This window comes from Oncorhynchus clarkii, chromosome 17 (genome assembly GCF_045791955.1).
Source record: "Oncorhynchus clarkii lewisi isolate Uvic-CL-2024 chromosome 17, UVic_Ocla_1.0, whole genome shotgun sequence".
Lineage (NCBI taxonomy): Eukaryota > Metazoa > Chordata > Actinopteri > Salmoniformes > Salmonidae > Oncorhynchus > Oncorhynchus clarkii.
The window spans coordinates 20707374-20733289 of record NC_092163.1 but is presented as its reverse complement, the minus strand read 5'-3'; the positions used below and the strand labels follow the sequence as shown (position 1 = coordinate 20733289).

General features: G+C 42.4%; 2 protein-coding genes across 3 annotated transcripts in view; both read right to left on the bottom strand.

Annotated features, from left to right (window-relative positions):
* The window catches only part of LOC139369635 (voltage-dependent calcium channel gamma-5 subunit-like), a 33093-nt gene extending 18830 nt beyond the window's left edge, over positions 1-14263 (bottom strand). Inside the window, exons 1-2 of the mRNA XM_071108899.1 lie at positions 14152-14263; positions 1468-1707 (exon numbers count right to left, since the gene is read on the bottom strand). Of these exons, the coding sequence (XP_070965000.1) occupies positions 1468-1663 (196 nt within the window). The 5' untranslated portion in view covers positions 1664-1707; positions 14152-14263. The remainder of the gene's footprint in view (positions 1-1467; positions 1708-14151) is intronic.
* A 6752-nt stretch (positions 14264-21015) lies between these two features.
* Positions 21016-25916, bottom strand: part of LOC139370490 (protein kinase C alpha type) — a 215526-nt gene continuing 210625 nt past the window's right edge. For both annotated transcript variants that reach the window (XM_071110005.1, XM_071110004.1), the window contains one exon: positions 21016-24654. In XM_071110005.1, the coding sequence (XP_070966106.1) occupies positions 24484-24654 (171 nt within the window). In that variant the 3' untranslated portion in view covers positions 21016-24483. The remainder of the gene's footprint in view (positions 24655-25916) is intronic.

Below are 25916 nucleotides of genomic sequence, written 5' to 3'. Positions count from 1 at the left end.
ATTGTAGATTTTGCTTTATGTTTTGGACCATTGTCTTGTTGGAAGACAAATCTCCGTCCCAGTCTCAGGTCTTTTGCAGACTCCATCAGGTTTCTTCCAGAATGGTCCTGTATTTGGCTCCATCCATCTTCCCATCAATTTTAACCATCTTCCCTGTCCCTGCTGAAGAAAAGCAGGCCCAAACCATGATGCTGCCACCACCATGTTTGACAGTGGGGATGGTGCGTTCAGGGTGATAAGCTGTGTTGCTTTTACGCCAAACATAACGTTTTGCATTGTTGCCAAAAAGTTCAATTTTGGTTTCATCTGACCAGAGCACCTTCTTCCACATGTTTGGTCTGTCTCCCAGGTGGCTTGTGGCAAACTTTAAACAACACTTTTTATGGATATCTTTAAGAAATGGCTTTCTTCTTGCCACTCTTCCATAAAGGCCAGATTTGTGCAATATACGACTGATTGTTGTCCTATGGACAGAGTCTCCCACCTCAGCTGTAGATCTCTGCAGTCCATCCAGAGTGATCATGGGCCTCTTGGCTGCATCTCTGATCAGTCTTCTCCTTGTATGAGCTGAAAGTTTAGAGGGACGGCCAGGTCTTGGTAGATTTGCAGTGGTCTGATACTCCTTCCATTTCAATATTATCGCTTGCACAGTGCTCCTTGGGATGTTTAAAGCTTGGGAAATCTTTTTGTATCCAAATCCGGCTTTAAACTTCTTCACAACAGTATCTCGGACCTGCCTGGTGTGTTCCTTGTTCTTCATGATGCTCTCTGCGCTTTTGACGGACCTCTGAGACTATCACAGTGCAGGTGCATTTATACGGAGACTTGATTACACACAGGTGGATTGTATTTATCATCATTAGTCATTTATGTCAACATTGGATCATTCAGAGATCCTCACTGAACTTCTGGAGAGAGTTTGCTGCACTGAAAGTAAAGGGGCTGAATAATTTTGCACGCCCAATTTTTCAGTTTTTGATTTGTTAAAAAAGTTTGAAATATCCAATAAATGTCGTTCCACTTCATGAGTGTGTCCCGCTTGTTGTTGATTCTTCACAAAAAAATACAGTTTTATATCTTTATGTTTGAAGCCTGAAATGTGGCAAAAGGTCGCAAAGTTCAAGGGGGCCGAATACTTTCGCAAGGCACTGTACAACCCAAATGGTTCCACCAAAAGGGTTCTTTGGCTGTCCCAATAGGAGAACCCTTTTAAATTGTATGTTCCAAAAGGGTTCTACCTGGAACCAAAAAGGGTTCTCCACGGGGTCAGCGGAAGAACCCTTTTTTCTAAGAGTGTATGGCTGATCCCGTAAAACCAAACATTTCACTATACCTATCTGGTGTTGGTGACAAAGCATATATCTTTTTTTTTTCAGCTCTGACTGCAGGGACATATGCATCTCTAATCTGAACTGATCCTAGATTTTGTAACTAAGGGGCAACGTCTACCCCTAACCAGAAACTTACCAGCTGTGAAGCAGACCCTCCAGAGGCCCGAGTGCAGGGACATGCGTAACTCAGTGCTCTGATTGAGGGGCAGGATGACGCCCTCCTCCAGATAGAGCCAGTAGTCAGTACTGACAGCGATGCCCAGCAGGCCCAGGGCGCACACAGCGAACACGCTGCTTAGCACTGTCAACACCTTCCTGCCACACAGGGTCATACCACATCCACAGCTGCAGGGGGCGCCGCCGGCAGAAAGAGGAGCTGCAGGGAGACAGAGGATGGAGTTAATAGAAAAAGGTAGTGGTCGGTGTCACAGTAGTCAATGATAAGGCCACGTCTATGTCCTAATGGTCAATTGTAAGGCAATGGCTAAGACCCAATGGTCAAGTCTGCGTCCCAGTTGTCAATTGCCAGACAAACTTAAGCCATGAGCGTTACCTGGGAGGCAGCTCTGCCTGCCAGGCATGTCTCAATATGTAAAAAATGTCCCAGTAATCCTACCTGCTCTCCTTTCCATCCTGACATCTAATCGGTGTATCATAGTTTAGTGTACTTTTATATTAGTGTATTACTTTGTCAGTTGTTTAGCTGTATTTTTTTTTTTAAGTAAGGAAAATCTAGCCTAGTGCCCTGATCTCTCAAAATACTTTTAGAAGTGTATCCTGCTTCATGAACATTGGGCTGATTTTGAAAAAGCTGAACTTTGAACTGCAGTTGTAGGTCTGTCTGCCCTCGCTTTGCCTCAGGCCAAAACCACACACCACTAATAGTGCTGGGGAGGCCTGTGAATTACTCCTCATATTCCATAATTCAGCCCATCTGATTAACACAACATGATCCTGTCAAAACCCATCTGATTAACACAACATGATCCAGTCAAGACCCATCTGATTAACACAACATGATCCAGTCAAGACCCATCTGATTAACAAAACATGATCCTGTCAAGACCCATCTGATTAAAACAACATGATCCAGTCAAGATCCATCTGATTAACACAACATGATCCTGTCAAGACCCATCTGATTAACACAACATGATCCAGTCAAGACCCATCTGATTAACACAACATGATCCTGTCAAGACCCATCTGATTAACACAACATGATCCAGTCAAGACCCATCTGATTAACACAACATGATCCAGTCAAGCAAAAGTCCAGCAGTCTTACACTATGATGGTGTGACATATGCAACAGCATATTGATGTTGATGCTCATCAGTCATAAGCAGCACTGATCACTTGGTTGCAGGAGCTGTTGCCCACGCTAGCTGGATGCCTGATTTCTGGGCATGCATGGGGATATGTGTTGAAAAGGCAGTCCTTTTACATAATGAGTTGTCTGTTTACTGTCACTGGCTGTTTTTGAGTGGGAGTGTGTGTGTGAGAGAAATACCAGTCTATTCAGGCTTTGTTTTTCTCTCTTTGCAACGACATGGCTTCACGTTAGAGGTCGACCGATTATGATTTTTCAACGCCGATACCGATTAGAGGAGCAAGAAAGCCGATACCGATTATTGGAGGACCAAAACAGACGATACCGATTAATCTGCCTTTTAAATGTTTTTATTTTTTTACATGTATTTGTAATAATGACAATTACAACAATACTGAATGAACACTTATTTTAACTTCATATAATACACCAATAAAATAAATTTAGCCTCAAGTAAATAATGAAACATGTTCAATTTGGTTTAAATAATGCAAAAACAAAGTGTTGGAGAAGAAAGTAAAAGTGCAATATGTGCTATGTAAGAAGGCTAACGTTTCAGTTCCTTGCTCAGAACATGAGAACATATGAAAGCTGGTGGTTCCTTTTAACATGAGTCTTCAATATTCCCAGGTAAGAAGTTTTACTTATTATAGGAATTATAGGACTATTTCCCTCTATACCATTTGTATTTCATTAACCTTTGACTATTGGATGTTCTAATAGGCACTTTAGCATTGCAAGTGTAACAGTATAGCTTCTGTCCCTCTCCTCGCTCCTCCCTGGGCTCGAACCAGCAACACAGCAACACAACGACAATAGCCACCATCGAAGCCGCATTACCCATGCAGAGCAAGGGGAACAACTACTAGAAGGCTCAGAGCGAGTGATGTTTGAAACGCTATTAGTGCGCGCTAACTAGCTAGCCATTTCACTTCGGTTACACCAGCCTCATCTCGGGAGTTGATAGGCTTGAAGTCATAAACAGCGCAATGCTTGATGCACAACGAAGAGCTGCTGGCAAAACGCACAAAAGTGCTGTTTGAATGAATGTTTACGCACCTGCTTCTGCCTACCACCGCTCAGTCAGATACTTAGATGCAAAGCAGGACATGCTAGATAATATCTAGTAATATCAACCATGTGTAGTTAACTAGTGGTTATGATTGATTGTTTTTTAGAAGATAAGTTTAAATGCTAGCTAGCAACTTACCTTGGCTTACTGCATTCGCGTAACAGGCACTCCTTGTGGAGTGCAACGAGAGAGAGGCAGGTCGGTCGTTATTGTGTTGGACTAGTTAACTGTAAGGTTGTAAAATTGGTTCCCCCGAGCTGACAAGGTGAAAACCTGTCGTTCTACCCCTGAACAAGGCAGTTAACCCACCGTTCCTAGGCCGTCATTGAAAATAAGTGTGTGATAAATGTGTTCTTAACTGACTTGCCTAGATAAAAGGTATAACAATAAATAAATAAATAAATAAATAAATAAAATAGGCAAATCGGTGCCCAAAAATACAGGTTTCCAACTGTTATGAAAACTTGAAATCGGCCCTAATTAATCAGCCATTCCGACCTCTACTTTACGTGGCCCCCCTGTATCACGGTATGGATAACACGGCCTCACGGCCCCCCCGTATGGATAACACGGCCTCACGGCCCCCCCGTATGGATAACACGGCCTCACGGCCCCCCCGTATGGATAACACGGCCTCACGGCCCCCCGTATGGATAACACGGCCCCCCGTATGGATAACATGGCCTCACGGCCCCCCCGTATGGATAACACGGCCTCACTGCCCCCCTGTATCACGGTATGGATAACACGGCCTCACGGCCCCCCCGTATGGATAACACGGCCTCACGGCCCCCCCGTATGGATAACACGGCCTCACGGCCCCCCCGTATGGATAACACGGCCTCACGGCCCCCCCGTATGGATAACACGGCCTCACGGCCCCCCCGTATGGATAACACGGCCTCACGGCCCCCCCGTATGGCCCCCCCCTGTATCACGGTATGGATATCATGGCCTCACGGCCCCCCTGTATCACGGTATGGATAACATGGCCTCACGGCCCCCCTGTATCACGGTATGGATAACATGGCCTCACGGCCCCCCTGTATCACGGTATTGATCACATGGCCTCACGGCCTCACGGCCCCCCTGTATCACGGTATGGATAACATGGCCTCACGGCCCCTCTGTATCACGGTATGGATAACATGGCCTCACGGCCCCCCTGTATCACGGTATGGATAACATGGCCTCACGGCCCCCCTGTATCACGGTATGGATCACATGGCCTCACGGCCCCCCTGTATCACGGTATGGATCACATGGCCTCACGGCCCCCCTGTATCACGGTATGGATCACATGGCCTCACGGCCCCCCTGTATCACGGTATGGATCACATGGCCTCACGGCCCCCCTGTATCACGGTATGGATAACATGGCCTCACGGCCCCCTTGTATCACGGTATGGATAACATGGCCTCACGGCCCCTTTGTATCACGGTATGGATAACATGGCCTCACGGCCCCTTTGTATCACGGTATGGATAACATGGCCTCACGGCCCCTTTGTATCACGGTATTGATAACATGGCCTCACGGCCCCTTTGTATCACGGTATTGATAACATGGCCTCACGGCCCCTTTGTATCACGATATTGATAACATGGCCTCACGGCCCCTTTGTATCACGATATTGATAACATGGCCTCACGGCCCCTTTGTATCACGATATTGATAACATGGCCTCACGGCCCCTTTGTATCACGATATTGATAACATGGCCTCACGGCCCCTTTGTATCACGATATTGATAACATGGCCTCACGGCCCCTTTGTATCACGATATTGTTAATATATGGGTACGAATGCATAAGATGACTAATGCATCTCATTTAAAGGGCTTTTGCATGTTCATCGTTTCAAAGGACTGAGTCAGAGCCATTGGTGTGACAGTGGTAATATAAATATCTCATCTGACCTCTGACTGTGGATGCAACACATCTCTCCCACTACGGTTGACTCACTATGGTGCAGCTGTGCGTGTAATGAGACTGGCCTATTCTATCATTACCAATTAACCACTTTATAATTTGGACAATTAGAAAATCAATTCCATTTAATTAGAAGTGGATGAAGGCAAAAAAGTCCATAGGCCTTCAGACCAAAAGTAAATTTGGGCCACGTAGCTCACTCAGAGGTGGAAAATTACCATTGCTCAGCTAGGAAAGGAGACGAGGAGGTGATAAAGTGATTGGGACACAGCCATAGACTCACCAGTCAATCAAATGGGACTTTTTAGCACAAAGGTCCAGCAGGTATAAGCAATGAGGGGAAAGCAAATGAGGGCCATTATCAGGTAGCCAATCAATCCCCATTCAGTACAGCTCTTACCCACACGTCCACTTAGATATTAATACCAGCCTTTCAACACCAGTGGCTTTGCTAGCATGTGGCACGCTAGCTTGCGTGTGACGCACTAGCTTGAGTGTGACGCACAAGGCCATTCATTGACAGGCTACTGTGTTTTATCATAGGGTGGTTAACGTTCGATGCTAGCATCCAATTGCGCTCGTTACTCCCACACACACACACAAGGCATCATTACCAAACCTCTAAAAATAGAGATCTATCAAGGCAGTTTGAGCTTCAATGTATAGAAGGCCTACCTCCTGGTGTAGACAAAACTACATTTCAAATAATAGATAACTATAAATGACAAAACGCTATGCCTAAACGACAGGACACTGAATGACAATGCAAAATGACAGAACAGTAAATCACAACACTGACAGAGCACCAAATGACAGAATACTAAATTATACAAAACCTAATGCCCGAATAAATGACAGAACATTAAGTGACAGAACAAGCCTGACTGTTGATCACGCGTCATCAGTGCAAGATGGTTTAAAAATGTACAGACGTCATTAGTCCTTGTGCGATCAGTCAGAAATAGTCTGTCCATATTAAAGTGGCTGGGGGAATAGGGTAAAAGTGTGTGATTCTCCATTCCAACTCTATGGGACTGTATTTGGACGGTGACGTTTGCAGGCTTTTCGGGGTGGCTGTCGCAGATGGGGAGGCTGGTTGCCAGAGGGGCTCGACAAGTGTTTGGATGGGGAAAGAAGGGCCCATGACATATGGAATGAACTAGAGACTAGTGTTTGGATGGGGAAAGAAGGGCCCATGACATATGGAATGAACCAGAGACTAGTGTTTGGATGGGGAAAGAAGGGCCCATGACATATGGAATGAACCAGAGACAAGTGGAGGCAGGGAGAACTTTGCCATGCCTGGCTTTGCTACATAGTCACTATCTGATGCTGAAAGATGAGGACTTCTAGGATTTTAACCAATATGGACCGGCAATTCAGAAGAAATAGAGTAGAAATGTTTTAAAGCTTTCAGCTGGGGGAAGATTTTATTTAAAATTTTTTTTTTTTTTACAGATTTGCCTGTGTACATTAATGCTAGTTAACTGGTTCTATGATGTGTCCAAACAGCTACTTCCACAGGAAGTTATTAGCAAAGATATTCTGTTGTATATTCATGAACCAGTGCAGGGTGTTGTGGACTTTTTGGGCCATATACAAGTAAAAGACTAGGAGAAATATCCAGACAGACTTCTCTTTTCTACAGTGAAAATACCAGGCAGTCAGAAGTGGGAATGCAGTCTAATCTAGTTGACGTCTAAGTGTCATGGTGAAATAGTTGCCGTTAGGGCAGAACAATATCCTCTACCTCAACATGAAAATGAGAAAGAAAAGATGAATATGTAATATTTTAGTTATTTCCGAATCCCTTAGATATCATTATCCTAGTGGCCGCATCCTTTTGAGGAGCCATTTGCTCTGCCCACCCAAAGGATAGCACGATTAAATGCTTATCATCAGTAGCTAGTGGGGTTTTGATTTTGGATTTTTTTTTAAACAAGTTTCCTAGATTGGTATGGATCCACTTATAAGTGTCATATCTTAGACAAAAGACAGAATCCAAACAGCGAGTCTATTTAAGCAATAAGGCCCAAGGGGTTGTGGTATATGGCCAATAAACCACAGCTAAGGGCTGTTCTTAGTCACGACACAACACAATTAGAGTAGTAAAAATACATTTTGTCATACCCCATGGTATACGGTCTGATATACCACAGCTTTCAGCCAATCTCCAGTCAGGGCTAGAACCACCCAGTTGATAATTTGGAATATATCATTGTTTGAGTGTCATTGTGTCCCGTCCTCGCCACATGAAGCACAGTCTTGGCAAAGGCTTAATACCTGTTGCCATGGTACAGTGGGGAATACAGGGAGCTATGATGAAGTCCAACTTGCCAGTTCTATGTGTGAGTCATTGGTTTCCAAGAAACTTATTGACAAATGCACATAACACATGCTTGCATCTGCACACACACACACACTTTTCAGATTAGATCAAAGGATACCCACAGCCAATAACCAAATTCTGCATCATGTCCATTCACACGCACACAAAGAGATCAACAGGCCTCATTCAATCTACTATGAATACTAATTCAGTCCAAACATTGGTCCTGCCCGTACGGGATTATGAATGGCGATTGAGCCGAGAAAAACTGTCTATTGACCAATGTTTCTCATTAGATGTTCAAAGCTTCCAGGGCCTAAGCCGGGAGATCCAAAAAGCCTCATAGTCCCTCTTTGCATTATAACAAACTACCTTTGAAGAAGATGGGCACATCCATTCTGTGACTGGAATCCAATACACGGATGAACACCCAACAGCAACAATCTAGTTCTGTTTAGTGTCTAGTATTTTTTTATTACTATAGAAACCTAACAGTCTTATTTGACTGCACCTGAAGTCATTTTGACCATGCACCTACTCTGGGTTATGTTCATAAAAGCAAGCAATAGAAAATACTTTAAAATATTCTGCAAAAGAAAACTAAAATTATAGTTTCTTGTTCGACAAGTCCCAGTTCTGTTTCATTTTTCTCCAGTTGGTGCCTTATGAACATGACCCAGGTCTGTTCTGTGGTGTCTCCCGCCACTCACCACGCGAGGGCGGAGTTCATTGTGACCAAAAGCCAATTTATGCTTGATCCGAAAATGTGGTCGGAGGCTCCGGAGGAATACAGAGGCCAAATCAAGCTCCGTACCACATCGCCGTGCACCTCTCAAATGTTGTAATAACGCGGATGGCTCCGTACAGCTCCGCATTGACACGATTTGGTTGACAGTAGGTTGGGGCAGGAGGTTCTGTATAAACAAACTCACTTCCTTGACAACAGCTCTGCTCCGCGAAGTGCAAAAAGTACGTTTGCTCTGACTTCGGCGGAGGCCGCATCGTAGTAAATGCTGTATGGCCACAGCAGATATCAGATTGACCATGCATCTAACTGTCTCCAGTGGAATGGAACCCACTGCATCATCACTAATGAAACTAGGTCAGTCAGTACTCTCGCTGTCCATTCAATTAGCACGCACCCAGCCTCATCAGCCTCTATTCAATCCAAAAGCCAACTACTGTTTTTCAACACAACGGTCGGAAAGTCAATGATGGGGGAAAAAAAACAACCTGCAATGAATCAGAACTCTGTTCCAATAACTCTCACAGCCTCATGGAAAAAGGGTGGTCACTGGTCAGGATCACATATGGAATTTATGTTTAGTCTTTTGATGTTGATATTTTTAGGCTATGGTGTTATCCATTGGTTGCTTGGAACCGTCCTTGTTAGGATCTATGGGCTAGTGTAATTTGGGATTTGTAGAGTTCGATTTACATGTCATCGACTGTGTTTGTAGATGTTGCTAATAGACTATACCAGCTCATTTGAATACCAAGCATTCTGAACATACCTGCTCATTTGAATACCAAGCATTCTGACCATACCTGCTCATTTTAATACCAAGCATTCTGAACATACCTGCTCATTTTAATACCAAGCATTCTGACCATACCTGCTCATTTTAATACCAAGCATTCTGAACATACCTGCTCATTTTAATACCAAGCATTCTGAACATACCTGCTCATTTGAATACCAAGCATTCTGACCATACCTGCTCATTTTAATACCAAGCATTCTGAACATACCTGCTCATTTGAATACCAAGCATTCTGAACATACCTGCTCATTTGAATACCAAGCATTCTGACCATACCTGCTCATTTTAATACCAAGCATTCTGACCATACCTGCTCATTTTAATACCAAGCATTCTGAACATAGCAGCTCATGCAAATTCAACAGTATAAACAGCCATTTAGGCTTCAATTACCCAACTGACTTGGTCCCTACCACTGAACGTGATTGTCACACTAGGACCTGGTTATAATCCAACACAATAATGTCTGGAGTTACTCAAACATTTGTCAGTAGTAGAACAGAAATTAATGTTAACCAAAATGTCTGTTTAAAAAAAAAAAACATTTCTCTGTCACTGTCAAGGATTCATCTGTACACTCCTTTCGTGAAAGCCACTGACCCAGTTTCCATGACGGCCGGATGTCGCTATGCACCGTCTCCAGAGTAACATGGCTTGTGTGTTCCACTGATGCGAGTTGGCGGTCAGTGGGGTGGACAGCATCAGAGGACTATAGAGCCCTATGGACAGTGGCTGGACATGGGGGACATGACATGGAGCCCCAACACAGCTATGGGAGGGAGCTAGCAGTTAGCTAGCCACAATCATCACACTCCATAGCCCCTGTATATAACACTAGCATACAGTAGCATAGGCACTACAGGGCTGTGCTAAATCAGTCATACTCATACGTCAAACAGTCTTCCTGACCTACAAAACACTCCGAGACTCCCGGTAGGCTTCCCCAGCACCATGCTTACAAGAGTATCTACTATACGTCACAAGAGACTTGTTAGTAACGCTGTATTTTTGGCTATAAAAATATCCCAAAACCTGTCACTTAGCCCGAAAATAAATACCAGGCAAGGGGACGGCATAAAGGTCATGTTATTTCACCACTGTGCTCCCAAAACAACATTCCAATGGCCCTCCATCTAAATATTTCAATTTCCACAACAACAACAAAAAGAAAAAGAGGATTTAATTTTTGAACACAAACTCAACCCAACAGTTAAACCTCTGGAGACTGCAGAGGGCATCTTACCAGCCTTGAGTCTTTAGGGTTCAGAGGCAACAACGGACTGCCTCTGACTGAGTGCCTGGGGACAGTTCATGTCAGAACATGTTAGTAGGCTTGAGCAGTGCTTGCCTCGCTCCAAGCCTTTTATGCTGCTCCAAAGGCATCTCCCTGACAGATCTCAGCCAGTGTTCCTTGGCTGTGCTCGCCTCTTCGGTCACACTTTATTTGGATAGTCCCGATTTTCCGTCTGTAAGTGCTCTACAGATGGTCATACTATCAGCAAACTCTCTGTTGATAAGCAACTGCGTGCGAAGGTTACAGTAAGGGTCAGGGTTAAGTTTAGAATAAGGGTCAGAGTTAAGTTTAGAATAAGGGTCAGGGTTAAGTTTAGAATAAGGGTCAGGGTTAAGTTTAGAATAAGGGTCAGGGTTAAGTTTAGAATAAGGGTTAGGGTTAAGGTTTGGGGTAGGGTAAGGGTTATATTTAGGGTAAAGATAAGGGTTACGGTTAGAGTTAGTAGATAGTTAGCGTGAAGATAATCTGTAGAGCATCTACAGATGGAATATCCAAATAAAGTATTTCTGCCTCTTCAAACAAGGCCAGAATGTCAGCAGCCTGTCAATCAACTGATCCAAAAATAAAATGAGTAACTGTGGTGATCATTTTCTCAAATAAAATCTTTCAGATGACACTCCACTGTTGAGTATGTCAGAAATCTATATGGGATCTGTTCAAATGTATTTTCACTTAAAATAAAACACATACACTAGTATCTTTATACCTCAGCTGTAGGACATTGAAACTGTATGCTACGATGAACTCTCCCACGGTTCATCATAACATAGAAGCAAACGTCATGTTTGAGGGGCAAATGGCAAAACACAGCCAGTCACCCGGAGAAATGGCACATTCTCGGGCTTTGTCATGAGACCAAGTACTCTCTCTTTTAGTGCTTAACTTGGCCATGTCTCTTTTGTGTGCAGCACAATACTAAAGTTTCCACATTAAGGAAGACTGAATATCAGGAATCAAGGTAAGACCCAGATGCAGACCGTGTCGAAGTAACAATGTTTATTACAGCAACAGCGGCATCGGAACAGGACAGCAGTTAGGCTCAGGTCTGGCAGAGGTCTGTAATCCAGAGGTGGGGCAAAGGTACAGGCAGGCAGGCTCCCCCAGGCAGGCAGGCTCAGGGGCAGGCAGAGTGGTCAGGCAGGTGGATACAGGGTCAGGACAGGCAGGGGTCAAAACCCAGGAGGATGAGAAAAAAAGAGACTGGGGGAAAGCAGAAGCTGACAAAAAAAAAACACTGGTAGGCTTGACAAACAAGACAAACTGGCAACAGACAAACAGAGAACACAGGTATAAATACACAGGGGATAATGGGGGAAAATGTGCGACACTTGGAGGGGGGTGAAGACAATCACAAGGACAGGTGAAAGATCAGGGTGTGACAGAATAGGCTAATGAGCCAGTCGGAAGAAACAGAACTTAGATGTAAAAGTCACGAGTCAGTGTGTTGTTATGACAGTGCCATAGGAGAGAGGAGACAGACAGACAGAAGCATAGGCAGGCTGGCTGAGACAGTGTAATAGTGTAAAGCAGACAGACAACAGGACAGACTGTACAAGAAGAGGCAGGCCCTGTGATATGGGACCTCCAACAGAAAAAGAGGGAGAGTGGTATTAGCTCCCTGTCAAGCAGATGCTGACGCTGTGTCAGTGTACATCGGCTGTGAATTAGCCTGTGGTAACCGCCAGAAGGTTAAATAACATTGGTCTGTGTTCATGACTGCCAGTCTCCAAGGCTACAGGCATGTATAGACTTGGCAGATAATAACTCATTTCTCTCTTACTTCATTATGACTTTTCAACAGTAATTTTAAAAGTCAGTTTTATTCAAAATGATACAGTTAATTGGTCTTTGATTATGTAACCTTTATTTAACTAGGCAAGTTGGGTTAATGTGAACGTGCATGTATCCTATTAGAAATTCTTATTTACAATGACGGCCTAGGAACACTGGGTTAACTGCCTTGTTCAGGGGCAGAACGACAGATTTTTACGCTGTCAAGTTGGGGATTCGATCCAGAAACCTTTCGGTTACTGGTTAAACGCTCTAACCACTAAGCTACCTGCCGATTATGACAACTATCACGGTATAAACTGGGGATGCAAAGGGCAAGTCTGGCATGCAAGGAACGCCTTTGTCACAAGTGTCGCAGGATTGTAAATAATAATCAACTGTAATTAAAGCACAAGACAAAAATCACCCATTTTCTCATTCTGATCCTTGTTTTTGTTGATTATCTACATGAACAACATGTAGCCCAATCTAACCTGTTAGACTTTCGCTGGATAATACTGATTGGGACTATTCCATGATTGTGTGCCCATGCCACTAAAGCACACATGCCATTACCATGTGCTGCCCAACTCGCCCCAATGGGCTCTGGAAAGGGTTGGGTTAATGTGCACATGCATGTATCCTATTACTTAAAAAATAAAAATAAAATTAAAAAAAAATTCACCTTTATTTAACCAGGTAGGCTAGTTGAGAACAAGTGCTCATTTACAACTGCGACCTGGCCAAGATAAACCAAAGCACAACACAGAGTTAAACATGGAATAAACAAACACACAGTCAATAACACTATTCAGTAAGGTAAAGTTAGAACGTTTTCGATCGTTTCAGGTTTGGGAGTTTGATCACAGTGATAGTGAAATATGCTATCAAACGTATTACAGCATCACAGATACTCAAACCACCAAACAAAATCGATACTGACTCCACTTTCCACCAACGTCTGCCTGGTCCTGTTCTTCAGTAATGCACTAAACCTAAATTAAATTACCAAGTGGGATGCGTTCAATATCGTTTCGATTTTCAAAGCAAGGGCTTGCAATTATATCTATAATTTCCTGCCAACAACGTCAATTCCAGACTTGTCTTTAAAAAAAACTATGCTTACACATTAGTTCATGCTGAAAATATCATTCCCACACAGTCGTAAAAACTACCTGTTCGTATTCACATCGATATGGTAAAAAGTTGTTTATGGAAGTGAAGGTTTTCCCCCCACCTTAAACTCAATAGCTGACTAAATGTTTTTGAATATTTATACAAAGTATAGTGTTTATTGTATCATTGTTCGACCTTTACAGTTACATGTTTTACATTGCTAGAGCCTACATCCCAGGAATAAGCGTAAGCTTCGAAAAATAAGTTATTTTTACAAAGCAGTGAATGTAGAAACCAATAGTATATCACGTGGAGACGAACAAACCAAAGAGGCGCTTCTGAGCACCTATATGCCAACTGAACACATTTCGGACAGCCTACTAAAGACACTTCAAAAGAAAAGGAAATAATTAAAATAAACATAGTTTACCTTCACAAAAGTCTCGTCGAGGAAAGCGCTATTTTTCTTACAATACTGTTCCTCTCGTGTCGCTCTACACTTGTCTACAGACTCGCGGAGAAGCAGTGGATGTGTCGCGCACTTAGTGCCCCACAACAGGACAATACTCGTTGCGCACTCCACTTCAGCCTGGCGCCAGCAGTTGGGCAGCGGCAGCCTTTGGGGATACGGTTAGCCTATGAAGCTTCACTGATTAAACAAAATCAAAGTTAGCTTTTGCGAAATGCAGACCACAAATAATGTCCCTCTTTTGGATAAAACTATGGTCCAGAGATTGGCACCCATAGACTTTTCTTCATCAACGTTCTGGATTCGAGTGAGCTGAATACGACACAGCTCTTCAATCAAGCATCAAACCCACGACGAAGCTTCCATCATGTGACATTCAAGACAAGTACCTGTGGGTGACTTTAGCGTCATAACCCATTTCATTTAAAAAAGTTATAATTATTTACTACATTATTATTAAACATTTTGTCCGACTAAGGTATTTATGTGTGCATAACATTTACAAAGCATTACAACTAAATGTAGCGCTGACCCACCCAAAGGAGACGCATATGGTCATTTATCCAATTATTTACGAGCATATGGCCCATCAGTGTAGTATCCATAATTAAAAGCTGGCTGGAAAACGTTGATTGTCCACATATACATGTCTCATTGCATCTCAGCCATTATATCGCCCCTTGCATTTCCCTCTCCACCCAAGGAAGAACTACTTTTCCTGGCACAATTTGTTAGGCCTATTTCGCAAAAGCTAACTTTGATTATGTATGTTTGTTCTGGCATCAGTGAAGCTACGACCTGTTATTCTTCCCGTCTATCCATATTCTTTCGCAGTCAAAGCGTTGCTTTGGTAACAGTTCAGCTCCATGGACAGGGCCAGAATATGCCCCACAGGCAGTGTATAAAATGTTGCTGATATAAAATGTGTCCTAATGGAATATAAAGACCTCGAACGTTTTTGAAGTAACAAATTGCCGTGGTAGCTACAACCATAGACAGAATTGAATGGAATTCTAATTCTATAACTCAGCACCAGCAACCTTTCAAAACTCCACTCCTCTCATTAACCCCTCATTAGGGGCATTACCGAACCACTATACTTCATCCCCATCGTAGCTGAACATTAAATATGAAGCAACCAGCCCTGAGGGTGCATCCCAAATATGGCCCTATTCCCTATATAATGCACTGAGGCCCTGGTCAAAAGTAGCGGAACTATATAGGGAATAGGGTGCTGTTTGGGATGCACTCTGAGAGTGTGAAGGGGAGAGAAGGTCAAGGTTGCTGTGTTCATAATTGGATAAATAGATAATTAGTATTGTTTTGGGCCTGGTTCTCAAACCAGTGGCACACTAAATGAGATTACACACTCTGGGGAAGAGGAGTGGCTGTCACTACACTCTGGTAACACTAAACATGGATTGTGTGTGTGAGTGAGGAGAGAGAGATTTTTGGTATAAATTATAGTATTGGTAATAGTAATCATAGGGATAGTTGTGGTATTAGTGTAAATAACAGTGTGGTAGCATTCATTTTAGTAGTAATAATAGTTGTGGTATTAGTGTAAATAACAGTGTGGTAGCATTCATTTTAGTAGTAATAATAGTTGTGGTATTAGTGTAAATAACAGTGTGGTAGCATTCATTTTAGTAGTAATAATAATTGCTTGTTATTTTCCATGTTTAAACAATTATTGATTATATTTTCTATTACTATCCACTGTTATCATTCTATTGTTGTTATTTCTATTTCATTTTAACTATTCTATTTGATTATTTATTGTTGTATTATTACCTTACAATTTCAAGAATATTGCATACATTGATGCTTTGGCAATATTGACACAATGTTTCTCATGTCAATCAAGGAATTTGGATTTGAGAGAGCTGGACCTTTTAACAAGTTCCCTCAACATACAGTACCATTGTTTTCACAGAGTTTCCAATACTCACACTAGAGCAATGAACAGACTTTTTAGGGCTCCAGACTATAGCAGCTCAGATGTTGAGCAGACATCCCTAGTGGTTACTGATAGAGCAAAGCAGACAGTTAATTAGATTCAGATTCAGGGAAGCCGTTGACACAATGATATGGGCTTCGTTCCAAATGGCACTTTTCCCATTTCCCAAAAATAGTGGACTACTTTTGACTAGAGCCCCAAGAGCCCTGGTCAAGAGTAGTGTACTGAATAGGGTGCCATTTGGGATAGGACCATGATGGATTAATAAGGCATCGAGGGATCCCATGGCTCTTCATCACTAGCGTTTTATTAATTAAATTATACCAGACTGACAGCAAAGACTCTCTTATTGAAGAGGGTTAATTGCTGTTAAGATGTAGAGTCAGATTAAGAGAGAGAGAGTGTGAGAGGGGGAGAGAGAGATTCAACAAATCTAATGACACCTCCTCTCCTTGCCCACCACCCCACTCACCCACGCACGTATGCACGTCAGAGTGCTAAGATGTCATGGTTGGGTGTTACTTATGTTGAAACTAATAAACATTGTAGAGCATGATGTACACTTTTACAATTTTGTGTCTCACAAAGTAAAAGTAACAGCTTTGGACCTCTTGAGGGAGAGAGAGAATGAGAGACAGAGAGCTGTATGTTTCCATGGGACTATCATGAGCTTCTTGCTCATTCAGGTGAAGTCATTGTAAAGCCTTGTGCTGTATAGTGCAGTGTGTTCGGGAAGGATTCAGACCCCTTCCTTCCCCTTTTCCACGCTTTGTTTTGTTACAGCATTATACTAAAATTGATCAAATATTTTTTTCCCTCATCAAATCTACATAATGACAAAGCAAAAACAGGTTTTTAGAAATGTTTGCAAATGTATTAAAAAAATATATACAGTGGGGCAAAAAAAGTATTTAGTCAGCCACCAATTGTGCAAGTTCTCCCACTTAAAAAGAGGTACACTTCAACTATGACAGACAAAATGGGAGAAAAAAAATCCAGAAAATCACATTGTCGGATTTTTTATGAATTTATTTGCAAATTATGGTGGAAAATAAGTATTTAGTCACCTACAAACAAGCAAGATTTCTGGCTCTCACAGACCTGTAACTTCTTCTTTAAGAGGCCCCTCTGTCCTCCACTCGTTACCTGTATTAATGGCACCTGTTTGAACTTGTTATCAGTATAAAAGACACCTGTCCACAACCTCAAACAGTCACACTCCAAACTCCTTATTTACATAAGTATTCAGACCCTTTGCTATGAGACTTGAAATTGAGCTCAGGTGCATCCCGTTTCCTTTGATCATGTTGACTCCGGTTTCCTTTGATCATACTTGAGATGTTTCTACAACTTGATTGGAGTCCACCTGGGGTAAATTCAATTGATTATACATGATTTGGAAAGGCACACACCTGTCTATATAAGGTCCCACAGTTGACAGTGCATGTCAGAGCAAAAACCAAGCCATGAGGTTGAAGGAATTGTCCATAGAGCTTCGAGACAGGATTGTGTGGAGGCACAGATCTGGGGAAGGGTACCAAAACATTTCTGCAGAATTGAAGGTCCCCAATAACACAGTGGCCTCCATCATTCTTAAATGGAAGAAGCTTGGAACCACCAAGACTCTTGCTAGAGCTGGCCGCCGGTCAAACTGAGCAAACAGGGGAGATGGTCTCTCTGACAGAGCTCCAGAGTTCCTCTGTGGAGATCGGAGAACCTTCCAGAATGACAACTATCTCTGTCAGAGGGACTATTAATCAGACCTTTATGGCAAAGTGGCCAGACAAACCATTCCTCAGTAAAAGGCACGACAGCCCACTTGGAGTTTACCAAAAGGTACCTAAAGGACTCTAAAATCATGAGAAATAATATTACCTGGTCTGATGAAACCAAGATGAACTATTTGGCCTGAATGCCAGATTCACGTCTGGGGAAAACCTGGCACGGCAGCGACTAGTCAGGATCGAGGGAAAGATGAACAGAGCAAAGTACAGAGAGATCCTTGATGAAAACCTGCTCCAGAGCGCTTCGGACCTCAGAGTGGGGCAAAGGTTCACCTTCCAACAGGACAATGGCCCCAAGCACACAGCCAAGAGAATGCAGGAGTTGCGTCGGGACACGTCTCTGAATGTCCTTGAGTGGCCCAGCCAGAGCCCGGACTTGAACCCGATCAAACATCTCTGAAGAGACCTGAAAATAGCTGTGCAGCGACACTTCCCATCCAACCTGAGAGCTTGAGAGGATCTGAGGAGAAGAATGGGAGAAACTACCCAAGTACAGGTGTGCTAAGCTTGTAGTGTCATAAATCAAGGCTGTAATTGCTGCCAAAGATGCCTCTACAAAGTATTGAGAAAATGGTCTGAATACTTTTCTAAATGTGATATTTCTCCAAATTTTTGGTTTATAAATTTGTAAACCTTTCTAAAAATCAGTTTTTGCTTTGTCATTATGGGGTATTGGGTGTAGATTGATGAGGAATCACTTTTAGAATAAGGCTGTAATGTAACAACATTTTGAAAAAGTCAAGGGGTCTGAATACTTTTCGAATGGACAGTATATCTGCTTGTTCACTATTTGAATTTAATCCCTTGAATTGGCATGAAATGCATGTAGCTCCTTCCACCTCATTGATTGGCCCCTGGTTGGTTGGTAAGACGTTCCGTAGATATCCGCTCTGTAGATCTGCCAAAAATGCTGCCATTTCTGGTAAGTTCTAACAGATCTGACCATTACACCATAGTTCTTCATCAACACCAGCCTGTCCTTCAGTCTACCCAGCAATGGAGCTGATGATCAACCTACTCAGACATCTGCATAAGGTGGATGTATAGTACTCACATGTCTGTCTATGTCTGTCCATGCCACATCAAAGTTGATTTGACATTATGCACAGGATATAGTGTAGCGTACACAGTACAAGAATTTGCTTATCCCAAGCTCTTCCACAAATGCTTTCACACAAAGACAGATATGAAATTCTAAGTATTAAGTACACAAACATTACAGTAAGCAATTTCATTACCTACCTACCACAGCTTTTATAGTTCCTGTATTCTGTTTGTCTGACCTGGTTGCAAAGGTGTAATGACCGCATGAGTCCACATGGGAGAGGAGATGGAACCCTATTCCCTATATACCCTGAGTGTACAAAACATTAGGAACACCTACCTAATATTTAGTTGCAGACCCTTTTGCTCTCAGAACAGCCTTAATGCGTCGGGGCATGGACTCTACAAGGTGTCGAAAGCGTTCCACAGGGATGCTGGCCCATGTTGACTCCATGTCCATTGGGTGGTCTTCATACACACGGAAAACTGTTGAGGGTGAAAAAACCAGCAGAGTTGCAGTTCTTGACACACTCAAACCGGTGCGCCTGGCACCTACTACCATACTGCATTCAAAGGCACTTAAATGTTTCACCCTCTGAATGGCACTCATACACAATCCATGTCTCAATTGTCTTAAAGCGTAAAGATCCTTCTTTAAACCTGTCTCCTGCCTTTCATCTACACTGATTGAGGGGGATTTAACAGGTGACGTTTATAAAGCTGTCACCTGGATTCACCTGGTCAGTCTGTCATGGAAAGAGCAGGTGTTCCTAATGTTTGGTACACTCAGTGGGCTTTTGTCGAAAGTAGTGCACTATATATGGAATAGGGTGCCTTTTGAGACACAGCCCGGGTCTGGGCCAGATAGACATTAAGTACAGGTTGAACTCCGTAACTGGAATATCTGCAGGGGCCTTCCTGTGCTAACCAGCTTGTAAATGAGAAAGCCAGCAGCTGACAAAGACTTTGATTGTGCCACAGCGTCCACAATGAAAAATTCAGCACCTCATTTTCACGCTTCTTCTGAGAGCTTCACTTGTTAAACTTTTAATGTCCGTATGCACTCACCCCTTTTCCTCGCATATGATGGTAAGCCAGGCTTACTGAACCTTGGTTAAGGTTCATCACGCTTATCCAAACGGCAAGAGACACTTGGACTTCTGTTACTGAAGCTTACTGAGATCGTGGACATAATGTCATACATCTTGGTTGCATGTGTTGATTCCCGTAAGGGATCATAAATCAGGAGGCTTCATTTTTACCAGACATTTATGAGAAATGTTGTTGTGACTTTGTGTTCATATAACAATTTACAACTGGACCAACTGTTAGTGAAAGTCGTTTCCTTGTTGTATTCTGTGCTCGTGCTGTTAGTGTAGATGGGTTGACAGTCAAAGAATCAGGTAAGGCCATCTGACTTTTCCCCAAGCAAGCCATCTTCTCTTCCTCACAGCTAAAACCCCATTTCTGTGCCTTTTCATACTTTATTTGCTCAAATCAAATTTTCCAATGGTTTCATCAATTGCAAACTTCCCGTCCAAGTCAGCAGTGAAGGAGAGGAAACGGTGACAGCAATATTGGGGTTCTGCAGGAGATGCATCTCTCAGAATAAGACTAGAAAAACCAATCCCATTTTGAGAACACTTGATGATTGTGAGTTGACAGAAATGTCACATTATTTTAAGAGTCTGTAATAAACCATGTATAAGGCATTTATAAATTGTGTGTTCAACATTTATAAATCATTAGTAGTCTTTTTGCCATTTAAAGTGAGCGCCATTTGCACTTTAGAAACACTTTCAAAATGTTTGGAGTGACCAGTGTAATTTCAAAACGTATTTACAAATGTGGGAGTAGTGACTAATAAATGGTGAGCACACTTTTTGTAAATGCTTTCTAAATGGTTTATTATGGACCGTAAAGTGTTACGCAGTATATTTCAATAGAGTAATGTCATTCCCAGGAACGAACCTTTTATAACGTTGGATTTTGATGAGTTGAGTTTATGTTTAAGTAAAAAAGACAACAGCTTCCGAATAGCCATTATTTGTATTTTTTATTTGCATTATCATACAGTAGGTACAAATGACACTATTGATTACAAGGTAAGTAGCCCAGACTCGCTTTCAAAGGGGTTTTGGGGAGGACGAACATACACCATTTGCAAAATACAATATATTCTTTCTTTTACAAGTCTATGTAGATATCTAAATCATTATGTACAGGGACAGAAGAAGCGCTTGGTTTGGACATGAATCAACAGAGAATGGGGGAGAGGTTAGAGACCGACTGTTTCTCAAATGGCATCCTATTCCCTATATAGTGCGCTACTTTTGACTAGGGCCTATGGACAAAAGTAGTGCAATGTATGGGGAATAGGGTGCCATTTGGGACGCACACGTAGGAGCTAAGGCAAAGGAAAATATAACACAGGATGTAAACGAAGGTGAAAACGAACATATTTGGCCAATTCTCTCCCCAGTGTGTTTTGGGAGGATGGGAAGGGGCAGGTGAGTTTCTCACACAAAACTGCTTTCATGAACTGATTGGATCTTGAAGGAGAAGGGATGAGGGCTTTGTCAATAAGAGAATGGATCGATTGCCCAGGCACTGAGAAAGGGGGGAGGAATGGAAGGATGAACAGAGGAGATGAGCTACCCAGACATAGGGTTTAACAGGCCAATAGGAGGAACGGGGTTGTTCACTGACCAATTATTCACTCAACCACACACACTCATTTATTCACCCAATCACTCATCAACCACCCATTTATGCTTTCCTTCCTTCTCTCTCACACACGCACATGTAAACACACACACTGACTGATAGGCACAGAGAGGTAAGGTAAGGGGTAAGCAGGCATGGTATAGCAGAAGCGTAATACTGCTGTCCGGCTAGAAACGACTGCCAAAAATTGACTGGCATCAGAACCATGTCGACATTATTTGAATTAGCATTCCCTTAGCTACATATTTTCAGCGAGAAGCACATGGGTCGGACAGAGACATTGTGATATGTGGCGTTGGCACACTCTCTTGGACTAATCACTAAGAGTCTACCAGGGAGAGACTTCTGTACTCATCGGTATTGACAAAACATGTGTATCGACAACACATCGGTATTGACCAGATTTTGGTACTGACAAGACTTCGGTAATGACGCGTCATTGGTATGACTACAGCTAGTGCAACGCTGCTATTGTCGGGTTCTGGCTATTTCAGGATTGGCACAGTTACAAGGTTAGGAAAACGTTTAGAGGAGCAAAAGTCGAGGGAATTGTATGAATCCATCAACAGTTAGATGTGAAGATATGAATTGCTATGGTGATAATTCCGAGAAACATTCCTGAATTACTTGAGCAGAATCTATAACCCCCCCAAAAACAACAACAAAAAAATGTAAATTGTATTTTTTTTATACGAACAAACACTAACGATAAGAAGAAACAAAACCCCTTCACACTAGAGAGCAAGTTGTCCCGCTGGTCTAGTACAGAGACGTCTTTAAGAGTTCCCCTAACCGCATATCTGGAGTCAGATTTGCCCATAGTCTCCTGATTGTGAATGGCTTAGGTTCAGCTGATCCTGGATCTGTGTTTGGGCGGAGACTCCTTGCTGTCTGACCAGTGGCCTGGTTACTGGTACTGAGTATCATGCAGCATTTATATCATGATCACGTTTTTTTCATCCTTACCAACAACATGCAGATACAAGAGCCAGGCACACATTCAGTCAACTCACTCAGCGATCGCATTCAAGAACATCGGATATGTGCGATTGAGACGAGAGCAAACGGAAAACGCTTGATAATATCTGCAAAAGACGTCCAGATGTTTCTCTCGGTTTGCTAATACCGACCGACTTTATTACCTAATCGTTACAAAGTTGATATTTTGGGGTACTTTTTTTTTTTTTTTTTACATAGAAATATGTTAACCTATCTAACGTAATAAAATCACATTCAGTTGTTGGTATAAAAACTGCGAGATACTATACTTTTTTTTTTTTTAAATCACTCATGAATATTTACAAAAGAGTTAATACACTGGTATGTGTTACATTAAAATATTAATTAGAACTAATTGGGGGAGGGGGGGGAATGCATGACATCACATTAAAGCAGAAAAGGGAACTAAACGTTTTAATAACGTGATACTCTAGTCAACATGGTTAGAATGGTGTTATATCCATGTAGAAGGGTATAAGCATGCAATATAATATTGCACGGTTCATAGAGTAAGCAAACAATAACTCAACATCAATTTCATTTAGTTGCTACCTCTCAAACAAACAAAAAACAGAGTTCTAGGTCATTTCCTTCCTAAATCCTCAAGAATTTTCCCTCAGGAACTTAACTTTGAAGGACTTCCTCACGTCAAAGAGAACCATGGCCATTTTTGATAAGTGGGCAAACAGTGACAACAAAGTTGGGAGGATAGTAAAAAGGTTGTCACAAAGTAGTGTTACTTGATCTCAACCTTTATACTTCTGTTAACCTGCGATTCTTGTGTAGGTGTTTAAAGAAGATGGGACTGTTGCACTGCCTACTGCGTTCTGTCTGAATGTCCACTCACAGTTGTAAACCTAATGACAAGATAACCATACAACCTGTAGTTCAAGGTTCAAGATATCCCTGTGTAACTGTAATTTGTGTGTACTTTTTAGTTTGCAGTGCAGGAAAGTTTTCCTGCAATAGGGTGATCAAATGAAGAGCCTACATCTGTAGGTGCGTGTTATTGTTAGTGTGTCATGATATTCGTACTCGGTGTGTATTATTTGATGCATATTGAAACATAGGGGCACCTGTTATGACACATATTGAAATAAAATCTCACCAACACAAGGTAAGACTGTAAACAGAGTCTCCCTGTACTGACCTCATATTTGGCTCAAACTCTGACCCAATAGCTCAAAACAAGAGATTACGTTTCCTTGGGTTTCAATTGAGACTAGTATAGCCAGTACAGGGTTTAACAAGAAGTTAACCCTTCGCTCTAGATCAGTTTAAAAAAACTGGCATTGTTTCATGGGTTTTGTCCCCACACATTCAAAACAACAGGTCAGTCATTTCAATACCTATCATGATTCATTTCAATACCTATCATGATTCATTTCAATACCTATCATGATTCATTTCAATAGGAGTTGATTTAAAATAATTGCCCATTCGAATACAAACACAACGGGTGGGTGGGAAAGTATATCAACCCTACATACACCTCCTTCCTCAAACCTTCATCCTCCCCCTCACCATAAACACACAGCACTTCCATTCACCAACTCCTCTCACTCAGAGCCCCAAGTCCCATTCCTATAGGACACATCATTAATACATTGATAGAGGAACTCAAAATGGTGGTCGATATCAGCGTCCACGTTGTTGTTGTAAAGTTGGACCAGTTTGGTGGTTGGGAGTTTGGCTTGAAGAAGCTGCAGTTGGTGGAAGGTTAGTACTAGGTAGGTAGCGGAGGTAGGAAGGGGGGTCCGTGGTCCCCCCCCCTCCTCCTCATACGGTGTGCAGGGAGACCAGGGAGGGGTGCATGAACTGGGGGTTGATGAAGGAGAAGCCTGAGAAGTCAGCTTGGTCGATGTTGGCGATGACCAGCTGGTCGGGTGGTGTGAGCTGGGGCTGGGTGCGCGTGAAGAACTTGTCGAAGTTCTCCGCCCCTTTGCCGCACTGCGAGGGAGGGATGGAAAGAGAGAGAGAGACAGAAAGGTTTTAAAATGGGAGGCGTAGGTGGCTGCAACTGTAACATACGGAACACACAATGGTAAGAAGAAATACATGTGCAAATAGAAACCGGGCTTGATTAGATATCCCTCCACCTCCATCGCCTGGTCTGCTAAACGAGAGAACGGAGGGAGAGACAGAACATTTCGCACCTGATACCGCTATTTCTATTCCTATTCTCCCCCCCCTGTTCCCACGCTAACATCACATGACATGCTCTACATCCCAGTATGAGTCCCAAATGACATCCGATTCCTTTTATAGTGCACTACTTTTGACCAGAGCCCTATGGGCCCTAAAATAGTGCACTGTAGAGGGAATTGGATGCCATTTGGGAGGAAACCCCAGTCACCTGGATTATAATGTTTTTTAATGCAACGGAATCCAATGGTTTTAAAAAGTAACATTGGCGTGCAGCTGTGAAACAGCAATCTGTACTGTACAAACAAGACTTTGGAAAGAGTCGCAGAGGGAATTGAGGGAGATGATGTCAGGATCTCTACAGTCAAACACGTCTTAGTCGCTCCTGACCCGATAACCTGTTTGGATGTACAGTGGGCTCCGTAATTATTGACACTAAAGTGTGGCTCAGTTGGTAGGGTTCGATTCCCAAAGGGGACCAGTATGAAAATGTATGCACTCCTTACTGTTAGTGGTTCAGGGTAAGAGAGTCTGCTAAATTACTAAAATGTAAATGTAAAAGAAAGATGAGCAATAACGACTGTATAAAATAATTCAAATACTGAGCTATATTGTAGGCTCACAAAAATGTGGAAATTATACTATTTTATACTAATAAAATGGCTCTCAAAAAAAATATAGTTTAACAAGTACAAATGGTCAAAGATCATACCCCCAAGACATGGTAACCTCCCCTGTTATTGTAATGGTGAGAGATTAGCATGTCTTGAGGGTATGATCATTGACAATATAACTTTCTCAATCATCATTATTCAGGACTCATTCAGGATTATCCACAATCATGGTAGGATCCACATTCATGTGGAGGTGTTTAGAAACATATTCTATTCTTATTCATAATAAAACAGACTCCAAAATGACACATTACATTTTTTACCATTCATTTCTATTGGGCACAAACTAATCTGAAACACAATCAAAACGAACTGCAAATGCATCCAACAAGTTTGTAGAGTCACAAGCTTGATGTAGTCATTGCATGCTATGTACCAAACACTAAACTATTT